This window comes from Vulpes vulpes, chromosome 4, assembly GCF_048418805.1.
Source record: "Vulpes vulpes isolate BD-2025 chromosome 4, VulVul3, whole genome shotgun sequence".
NCBI classification, from domain to species: Eukaryota; Metazoa; Chordata; class Mammalia; order Carnivora; family Canidae; genus Vulpes; species Vulpes vulpes.
In genome coordinates, this window is record NC_132783.1 from 87,173,685 (window position 1) to 87,184,607 (window position 10,923).

Below are 10,923 nucleotides of genomic sequence, written 5' to 3' on the forward strand. Positions count from 1 at the left end.
TCAGTGGTTCAGCGTCTGCCTTTGGCTCACGGCGTGATCCCGGGGTCAAGCCCCACATCAGGCTCCATGTGGGGAGCCTGCTTCTTCTCCCTCTGCCTATGTCTCTGCCTCTCTCTGTCTCTCTCATGAATAAATAAATAAATAAAACCTTTGAAAAAGAGAGAAAAAAAAGAAAATGTGATTGATAGACAGATAGAAACATTGACAATTTTTTAAAAAGAGAAAAAAAAACAATGTATATAAAGCTGTTGCCAGCTAATGTTGGTCATGAAAATCCCTAGCACTTCGGATAAACCCTGCCATCTTCCGAAAGAACCTTCCCACAAACCTGAGAGCCTTTTCTCCGAGCTCTTCACTTGATTATCATTGGATACCCACTTTCCCCTCTTCCAGAGCCAGAAAGGGTCTATACTCCAAAGCAAGTTAATGCAGCAACTGTTCCTCAAGAGGGATAGGACTCCGCTCCCGTATAACGGGCACACAAAAAAGATCCCCACGGGCCACAGGCCACCCAGGCTCCATCCTATCAGTTAACTAGACAATACTTCTCACTGGAAGAGCTGAAATCTTCCACAAGTGAAATCATTCATTCTACTGGTCTTTACATAACGCTTCACTCTTGGGGGGTGAGGTCACTTGTCATTACTTACTCATTAAGACAAAGGTGTAGGAACTAAAAATCCATCCAATTATATATTTACCCAACATCTTACTCCCAGAAGAGAAATTCTATTTTTCACTGTGTGAACACCTCCCTCTACCCCTTACTCTCCCTCACCTTCTCCTCTTGCACGTTCTCTTTTCTGGTTTCTTTCTGTTCTGCAGAATAGGGGACATGGCGAAGGTAGCATATGGAAGCCCAGAGAAGAGGTAAGATGAGCAGTTGGGAGGAACAACCCTCGATCCCAGGGAGCAGCTATACTTAAATGGTGCAAAAAGAGGCTCCAGATCATTATCTGCTCTCTCTCGTCTGGGAACAGCTGACACCTAGAAAACAGAAACCAACTCAGGCGTCTTCACAAAGGATCCATGCTCTCTACATCTGGATTCTTGGCGTGGCCTCAGAATCACATCTGCTCCAGGCCAAGCCCAGCGCTAAATGGTGAAGGAAGCTAACCTTGGAACATAGTACATGTGTCATTGACAAAGAGGCAACTCGATGGCCAAGGGACAGCCCACACCTCCACCCACAGCTTCCAGCAAGACCAGACACATCCTGGAGGGCAAACCATCAGAACCAACAGCCAAAATGGACCCTTTCCAAACTTTAGGGAACGGGACAAGGAGAAACCTCATTACCCCAGGTGAAGGACACTGAGAAGTCATTAAGACAAAAAAAGAAAGTGGCCTGAGAGGGGTAGGACTATGGGCATTCTAGCCCTCAACAACACTGCTGACATTGACCACCACCCAGCTCTGGGCCTTCCTGGGCTGGACTTAGAACCTGAAATCTACTATCCTCCAAGATTTGTTCTGTGTGTCATGGGAACAGACCCGAAGCAAAGAGGGGTTCGCGTAAGGAGAAAGATCTTTCCATTCATTCCAAGGTGGGTTTGTCCTCCGTGGAACAGTGTGGCCTCAGGTGATCGTGACACCCCCGTCCCCTATGATGACAGGGCTTGGGGCTCCCAGCACCGGCCCTGGGGAGGAAGTACCCAGACCCTAAATCTCCCTTTCACCTCTATGACTTTGTAATGCCCTGTGATTCTGAGCTGGCGAGAGCAAGTCCCTGTCTGCTGTCCACTAACCTGCCAAATCCAGTCTCTGCTCTCAGATGCCGGTGAAGTCACTACGGAAGAAGTGGAGGAAGGAAAGGGTGAAGAGCAGCAGGAAGGAGAGAAAAGAGAAAGATAGGCGTTTCTGCTAAATGCCCAGAGTAAGCCAGATCTGGGGCCCTCAGAAAACCAGGCAGGCAGGCCAAGGAAACAGCACAGAGAATACCAAGTGAATGAGATGTCTTAAATAATTTCGCCTTTGGCCATGTAAAGAAGCATTAGTCATACAGGTAATGAGATCTCACAGGGAGATGAGGATGTTCAGTATATCCTTTCTGGACCTGGAGTGTCAATTACATTTCCAAATTGGCAATTGGACAAAGACAATCACCAAATAATGCTGAAAACAAAGCAAATCCCATCGTCCATTCTTCTGAAGCTGCCCTTCCATCCCCTGCCTGACTCAGCCAGCTCACAAGCAGCTGCTCATCGTGAACCAAACCCTTGAGCTGCTGGTCAAGAGAGACCTGGGTGGCATGAATAACCGAAACCCAGGAATGACTCAAACATCGTCGGGTCACCAAATCAGGCCCGTCCCTTTCACCAGCCTTTTTCGGTAGCTTCTGACAAATTACCCAGAAAGAGCAGCAAAATGTCCTGGCACCTACTACGCTCCCACCCGGCCCCCAGCGAACCAGTAGGGAAAGGACCCTCCCAACACATATGTGTGCCTGTGTTTATATGACTCAGCCCCTGCCCTCAGGGGGTTTGCAGGCAACTCAGAGAGCAGACGTGTGCACACCCCATGAGAACACAGCTGTTTTTTTCCCTCTCACCCTGTCCAATAAAAGTCACAACGGGGTCTTATTTTTCCCCTGGTACCAGCTCGGTTTCAGGCACATAGTATGCACTTACTAGGTAGTAAAAGCCAAATCTAGAACAACAATCATAACCATAATATTCATCCGAGGATCGGTTCCATGCTGGACACTGTGCCAGGCCCTTCTTCATCCTGGCTGCCGAAGACGCTTTTGGCTGAGAGTTTCCTCCAGCTTCTCCTCTTCGACAATGGAAAGACATAAACAGCACATCTCAAGGAAAAAGTCCCTGACAGTACGAGCTGCAAACAACCGTGCAAAGGTGACAAAAGGAGCTACTCTCAATTTCACCTGCTAGGATCATTGAGAAGAGCAGCTGGAGGGCGCACCGTGCCAGCCAGCCGTCCTCCCCACACTCAGGATCAGCGTTGAGTCCAAACCTTTTAAGTTGAACCCTCCATTTGGGAAGGCCCACCCAGGACCCTGTGGCAAGTCAGGCTGGCAGTCTTGCTGCCCACTGACTTCAAACACCCCAGAGGGAGTGGCCAGCGGCTGGCTCCCTGGAGCATCACCACAGCGCAGCCCTGGCTACACCACGAGCCTTTAATTTTGCAAGAAGGTGGTTTGGCTGAGTTGCCGTCCTGGACGTCTGGAAGCCTCGCCCCTTGCAGGGTGACCAACTGGCGCGAGGGACAGCCCGCACGCCGACGGGCAGACGGCACACAGGCCACACCCTGTACACCCACAGAATGCTGCTCGGGCCCCCACAGGCCAACCCCAGACCAACAGCGCTGGCGGGTGCCTTGGGAGGGGGCACCCGAACAATCAGCTCCAGCAGGGAGGGCCCAGACCGAACCACGGCAGCTCGGAGGGGCCTGCGCAGAGTCTTCTGGACCAGGCTGTCCTGGCACAGGGAACCTTCCTTGTCTCACCCCCTCCTCACTGCTCAGGAGCTGGGAATTTCCATATTTAAAAATAGGCTCCTTTTCAGGGAGGGATTGACTAGAGGCCAAGGAATGGCCAGAGCCTTGCTACTCAGTGTGGTCTGCACAGCACAACCCACCTGCCCGTGTCTTGTGGGATGTGCGGAACTTCGGGCCTGACCCTGGACCTTCTGAATCACAGGCTGCATTTTAACAGCTCCCCAGGTGATTCGTATGCAATATTAAGGTGTGAGGAGCCCGAGGACTAGACCAACAAATGCTGTCTCCTGCCCTTGGAAGCAGAGGTCTGACATCCCAACTCAACATTCCTTGAGACTTCTACCCAGAGCAAGAGGACACCCCTGCCTCCGAGGCTGAGATTCCTTCACTATGCGCTCAGGGCCAGGATTCCACCCACTGCAGAAGATTTCAAAAGAGGAGGCACTTTTGGTCTGCTGCCCACCAAGCCCAGAAAGGCCCTGGAATTTCAGAGGTCCTGCAGGAGGCCTGAGCTCGCCCGACCCCTAGATATGTATCCAGGAAGGGTCAGGATTCCCAGCAGGGCCCCGGAGCCGTGGCATCACCGCATGAACACACCCCTTTTCACCAGAGCCACAGAAACGGCCCTCCAAGGGCTCCACGGCTCTGAAGTCCCAAGAAGGCGTTGGCTGCCGTGACTTGCAGATTACTGTGGTCACTGCCACTGTGAGCCAGGACCCCCCCCCACCAGCCGCCCACTTTGGGAAAGAGGCCCTGGCACTGCAGTCCACTGCCAGCCCGACCATCTCAACAGCACGTGTCTCGTGCCCTGGTGAGACAGAGAGGGACCCAAAGCAAGCACTTACTCCCTGCTACCAGGCACCCCCAATGAATGGCCCTATGCAGGGAAGAGGACAGTAGCGAGGCAAAGAGGGGGCCCACTTGGCCTTGGCATTCTTTCTGTCCCACATATGTTTGTATAAGTCTCCAGAGTCAGCCCAAGGCCTTAGGTCACCTGTGTCCTCCTAGGAAAGTCTATGAAATAGGGCTGGAGAGAGTACCTACCCCATAGGGGTGTGCTCTGTTACAATCCCCAATGTGCAGATGAGGAAACTGAGGTACAAAGCCGCAAAGTCCTTGCCCAAGGTCACATTTAGACTCTTGGGTACCACACAGCACGCCTGACAGCTAGGCGAGTGTGCTCAAAGGGAGCACAGGTAAGAGCAGTTTAAGGGATTTCTCTACTACAGGACTTCTCCAAGCCTGTGATGTGACTCTCCAAGGTTGGTGGGGGGGTGGGGGGGGTGGCGCTCAGGTGTGCCACGACTCACAGTGGTTTTCACATGGTAAGGACAAGCGCTCCACAGAACACACTTTGGGAAACACTGCTTTCAGGAAAGCTGGTGCCAGTACCGAGAACCCTGGCCAGGAAACTGTGACATAATCGGGGGAACAGGTCTGTGAGCTCTGGACTGGGGTAACAGGGAAGGACGTCGTCCCTTCTTGATGGTATGATGGGGGCCAGCCTGCCCTCCTACTAAACAGCTCCCATCCTCTCCAGCTACCACTCCCGGAGCCACACAGTGTCAACACTAGTCAATGCTTAGTCCACTGACATCCCCACCCTCAAAACAGCAGCATCCAAACACAGAGCTTCCCCTGGCCGCCCCTCTCCAATCCTCCAGCCTTCCAACAGCCAAAAGCCATGAACCCAAACCTCCGTCTGACCCTGAGCGGCTATCGGACCCGCCTTCCGAGTCTAGTGGTTCCTTTCAACTCAAAAGTTCTATGTATTGTAGTCTGTGCCCCTCTGGGGTCAAACTCAAGTAATCCAGGAGAAAATAAACTCACCACTTTGCAGAGCTATTTACAGGAAACCTGCCTCGTGTCAGGCCTGTGCTGGGTACCATATACCCATTATTGCTATTCCTCAAAGCATCTGACAAAGTAGGCATCAATATGGTCTTTTTACAGATGAAGAAATCAAGGCTGGATGTGGCTGGCAGCCAAAGACGCCCCGCTAATGAGTGTGAGATTCACGATTTGCACCTGGGTCTGACTGCCGAGTCTCTCCTGAAGGGTGCACTTCGATTAGGAGCGCCGGGAACGAGGAGCAAACGCCCCCTGCACGAGGGCAGGTCAGCGGGAGCCCCGCCGGTGACCGGGACCTGAGAGCTCATCCAGGGCCAAACCTAAGGGCTCTCATCGGAGAGAATTATCTGAAGGCCACCCGATGCAGGCAACCCCCAAGACGCGATGAGGCAGCGGGGCCAATCTGGAGTCAAGAATTCTGAGGCACTGAAGCTCCAGCCCCGATTGGACGCGTCGGGCCAGACCCTGGGTAATTACCGAGCCATAACAGGATCTGATATTTATATTACTCACCAACCTGACAGAGAAAACGTGTTGTTTTTCTCGGACACACAGCCATGGAGACAATACCTCAATAATTCATTACATGCAGACCAGGCTTGATCAAGCCCAAACTTCCACGGGGAGGACAGCTCAAACTGAGGCCAGGTGCGGGCCTTTGCTGGGCCGCATTCGGGTCCCCCAGCCAGCCACAGCTCCGTCAGAAAGCTGGCCTCGGTTTCCCCAGGCTAATCTGAAGAGATTACCCTGACGTGTGCTGGAAGAGGAAAGAGTGGCAATAAAGACGCAGAGGCACCGTAAGGCTGAATTCCTCAAGAATTTGCCAAAAAATTGCAACACACATTCTGAGCTAGAAACTTTCCCCGTACTCTCTCGACTCCTGCCAACCACGGACACTAAATCCCAGAGCAGGAAGGGGCATCAGAAGTCACAGAACTCAATCTCCACATTTTAAACACAAGGAGAAGGAGACCAGAGATGTTAAATGAGTTCTTCAAGGTCACGGCCTTAGCCAGGCTGCCTGCGCTTCTCACTGTTCACTACAGTCTGCAACTGGATTGGACCTCAGAACGTCACAGCCTCGTGAATACAGAGCTCTGATGAAACCCAACAGAGAAAAACAATACTGTGAAAAAAGTACAGCAAAGAACACAGTACTGGATGATGGTGCCCAAGTTCTCAACAGGGGGGAAATGTGACAAGGTCTCTTACTTCCCCCAAAAAAAGTCCACATACCATTCTTTTCAAAATAGTAAATTCACTCATCATTTGAGATTCAGAGGCCAAAGCGCTAATGATGAGATGCCCCATGAGAAACACCCCTTAAAAAAAAAAAAAAAAAAGGAAACATCCCTAGCCCTGGGTTCCTTTGATCAAAAAAGACGGTAGGGTCCCAGAGGCCAAGTACTTGTGACGTCAGAGCACCTTGCTGAAACTTACCTCCCACGGAATTTCAGATGCTAAAAACCAGCCCTCCACGGGACCCCAGCTCCTGGCAGATCATCCTGGGACTGAATGAGGGCAAGAGTGAGCACATCTGACGGCCAACAGAATTCTGGGCAAAAGCAGTCTAGGTTTGCTTGGGAAGCGTGGCGCTAAAACAATTATTCCAAGCTTAGGCCAAATGCATTCTTCTGTATGGATCTTGACAACTACCAAATACTTGGAAAGCAAAAAGAATGAAGGACAACAACAACAACAACAACAAAAAAAAGCCACCAAGAGGGCAGTAAAAATACAGACCTCAGGGGCAGAAAGAAAAGCCTAGGAAAGGCCTAAGTTACTATTTACGGGTGTAATGAGCTGGCTACACATGGTTCAAGTGAGAAAATCAAGGCGCAGTTATCAAGAGATTCTGGGCATGTTTTAAAGTGCGCTCCAATGGTATCAAAAGTGACCCGACACGGTCCTCCATTGGCCTCATAACCTCCCAACCAACTGCAGACACCTCTTGTCCCAGGTGGATTTTTGGTAGAAACTTCCAGTTATGTCAACTCAGCCGGCCTCGGAACTACAAAATACAGTCTAATAGACAGGGATCTTTTTTTTTTTTTTTTTCCAATGATCATTGCCAAAAACCTATTTTTCTCGAGAAGGCTGACAGAAGTTATGCTTGGTCATCGTTTATGAAAGAGATTCTCTATGGGAACGATCCCATCAGCATTTCATCACAGGTAGTGCAGTGGCATTGGTGACCCCCTAGAGTAAAAGGAGGTGGGAGCTGTGTTTAAAACCACACGATCGCAAAAACACCCAAACTTATTTGGACTTACTGAAAAAGTTTTCATTAATGATCAAGAACGTCCAATTCCTTAAGGATGAGGAGGCTGTTAAAAACTTCACCAAAATCGCTCAGGGGCCTCGAACATTTTAGATGCCCATCACGGGGAGCTATCCCTCCTCCGAGGACAGACTCAGACTCTCTCAGTAAAGGGAAAAAAACAAACAAAACTCCAGGACTGGACTATGGGAGGAGGAGGAGATGAGTGAATGTGTGATCAAGAAGGCTCCATGAATAATCGGTTGAGAGGAAGGCAAGAAACACGGTCGCCCGGTCTCGGGGTTCAGACTCTGCTTAACCTGTTCGCTTCTCTGGAATACGAGAGGCTTCCCACCTGGACAAGTAGGGAGACACCTCTCCGGAGGAGAAGGCAACTCCAAAGAAAGCCGGCTGGCCAACATCTGGAAGCCTCCAGAGAAGTGGGAGGAGGAGGAAGAGAGAGAGATGGCTTTTATTCTTCTCCCCTATTTCCAACACACCAGTATTTTCCAAAACACAAATGTGCTGCCACAAAACACAGCTGAGCTCCAGCACCCAGCGCCGTGTATAATTAATGATGGGGAGAGAGCGCCTGGGGTCACCCTGTGCTTCACCCACAGCCCCTTGGCTTCCCTACTCGCCATGGCAACCGAGGAGGCTGCTACAAGTTGCCGAGCCCTGCGCGAGTTCCAGGGGTCCTGGGATCAACTTTACTAGGAAAAGGTGTGAACATTCCCCCCAAGACCTGCTTCGCCCTCCCCGGGTTCCCCTCTTCTCCTTCATCTCCCCTCCTGCCCACCGAGAATGCTGGCGCCGTGAAGTCCCCTAGGATGCGAACTGCTCAAACACAAGGCGGCTCGATCCCTCCTTTTTCTCTCTCTCTCTCTTTTTTTTTTCTTCCAGTTCTTTCTTTTTTAATTCTGCTGTCTTTGATGAAAAACTGCCCCAGCCCCTCACCTTCGGCAGGTGGGGGGCGGGGGGGGGGGGAGAAGAGGACATCTCTAGGGACACGGCGACAGACCAGGCAGTGAGCCTAGCAACCGCGCTTAAGGTGTAGCGCGCCCGGGTGCAGGTGGGCGTCCCCGCGCCAGGAATAGCTCCAGCCGACACCCAGCCACCTCGGGAGCGCCGGGGAGCGGGGAGGAGGCTCCCGCACGGACCTCCCGCGCCCGCGCCCGCGCCCGCGCCCGCCGCTGGCGGCATTTCCGGGGACCTAAGGCGGGTGGCGTGGGGGCGAGAGCGCAGAGGCTGGAACGCGGGGTGGGGGTGCGCTCCACGGGCACATCCAAGGGATGGCGAGGCAGGTGGCACCGGCTGCGCGACCTCGCACATTCCTAAAGTGGCGGCCTCCGCGGGTTGCCTCCAAAACTGGGAGGCATCTCCCCAACTTTCCCTCGCGGTCCCCGAAGTCCCCCCTCCACTTCCCCTGGCCACGTTCCTCCCCCGGGATTCCCCCGCCCAAAAGGTTTCCCCCTCGCTGCCGACTCCGCCAACTCGTCTCCCCAACAGGTTTCTAGAGTGCGGGCTGCCGTGCCGCCCCCTCGCCGCCACCCCGGGCCCCACCGCCCCCGCCCCCGCCCGCCACCCGGGGCCCGCGCGCTCCGCTCCCCGGCCCCGCGCCCCGGGCCCCCGAGCCCCCGGCCCGCCCCGCCCGCCACCCCGAGCTCTGCGCGCTCCGCACCCCGGCCCCGCGCCCCGGGCCCCCGGCCCCCGGCCCCCCGCGGCCCCGCGACCCCGAGCCCCGCGCGCTCCGCCCCCCCGGCCCCGCGACCCCGGCCCCCGGCCCGCCCCCCACCTCCCCGCGACCCCCGGCCCCGCGCCCCGCTCCCCCCGCCCCGCCGCGCCCCGCCCGCGGCCCCGCCAGGAGCCAGGGGCCGGGGCTGGGCGCCCGCGTCCCGAGCGCGCCGGTCGGGGGCAGGTCGGGGGCGACTCGGGGGCCCCGGCGCGCCGCCCGCCGCGCCAAGCGGGGCGCGGGGAGGGCGCAGGGCAGGGCAGGGCGGGCGCAGGGCAGGGCGGGCGCGGGGCAGGGAGGGCGCGGGGCAGGGAGGGCGCGGGGCGGGCGGCGCGGGGCCGGCAGGCGGATGCGGCGGGCGCGAGCAGGGGTGGGCTGGCGCAGGGGGCGGGCGCCGGGCGCGTTACCTTGGTCTTGCCCCCGCAGTGGCAGCACACGGTCCACAGGTACTTGAGCGTCCGCCAGAGCAAGATGATGAAGAGGCCCCCGAAGAAAGTCACCATGGAGGAGGCCAGGAAAGCCCACCACATGCGCTGGCCCCGGCTGTCGCACGGCACCTCCATGGTCACCGGGATGATGAGCGCATCCATCTTGGGCTCGTGGACCGAGGACGAGGAGGAAGAGGAGGAGGAGGAAGAGGAGGAGGAGGAGGACGAGGAGGAGGAGGAGGACGCGTCTAGGCTGAGATGGTTCGCGTGGATATTGCTACTCATTCTAAGGCTGCCGCCGCCGCCGCCGCCGCCGCCACCATTTGCCATAGCTAGCAGCGGGCGGCCGGCGCGGGGGCTCGGGGGGGCTCCTCCCGCCGCCAGCGCCTCCCCGGACACCCGTCAACAGCCATGTTGCCGCCGCCGCCGCCGCGGAGCGCGGGGAGGGGGCGGGGAGGCGCCGGGGCTCGGGGCGCTGTGCGCGACCTGCCGGGGTGCGCCGAGATATATACGGCGGGCGGGCAGCCTCCTCCGCCGCCGCCGCCGCCGCGCCCTCCCCCGCCGCCCGCCGCCGCCGCCGCCGCCGCGCCCGGGGGGAGGGGATGCAGCGCGCCCGCCGCGCCCTCCCCCGCCCGGCCCGCGCCCGCCGCCCCGCGCCCCGCGCCCCGGCTCTGTCCCGGCCCTGCCCCGGCCCTGCCCCGGCCCCGCGCCCCCCGCGCGCCCCCCGCGCCCCCCGCCCGCCGCGCGCCACGCGAGTGCGCTGCGCTCCGGCCCGGGACCCTCCCGCCGCGCCCCCGGCCCCCGGCCCCGCCGCCCCGGGCTGAGCGGGCGGCAACTAGTGAAGCGCGGGCGGCCCGCCCCCGCCCCCGCCCCCGCCCCCCGCCTCGGCCCGGCCCCGGCGCCCCCGGCCGCGCTGGGCTCCGGCTCGCCGCCCCCGCACGCGCCGGGCCGCCCCGAGGACCCCCGGGACCCCCGCGCCGCGCCGCCGAGCCCCGCGGCCTCCGCTCGCGCGGCCTCCCCGCCTGCGCCGGCTCCTCCCGGCCCCTCCCGGCCCCTCCCGGCCCCTCCCGGCCCCGTCCTCGCCGCCCGAGCCTCTCGGCGCGCTCCCCGCGCTCCCCGCGCTCCCCGCAGCCGCCGGCGGCAGCAGCTGCAGCAACTGGAGCGGGCGCGGGCTCAGGCCGCCCGAGGCGGGAGGG

General features: G+C 57.6%; 1 protein-coding gene across 33 annotated transcripts in view; it reads right to left on the minus strand.

Annotated features, from left to right (window-relative positions):
* Positions 1-10,256, minus strand: part of KCNMA1 (potassium calcium-activated channel subfamily M alpha 1) — a 717,848-nt gene extending 707,592 nt beyond the window's left edge. For 27 of the 33 annotated variants that reach the window (XM_026005314.2, XM_026005306.2, XM_072756324.1 and 24 more), the window contains exon 1: positions 9,707-10,190. In XM_026005314.2, coding sequence (XP_025861099.1) covers positions 9,707-10,057 — 351 coding nt within the window. In that variant the 5' untranslated portion in view covers positions 10,058-10,190. Of the gene's footprint in view, positions 1-9,706 lie in introns of all 33 variants that reach the window. The other 6 variants (XR_012001127.1, XR_012001126.1, XM_072756332.1 and 3 more) reach the window with 2 other exon arrangements.
* Between the last annotated feature and the right edge of the window lie 667 nt (positions 10,257-10,923).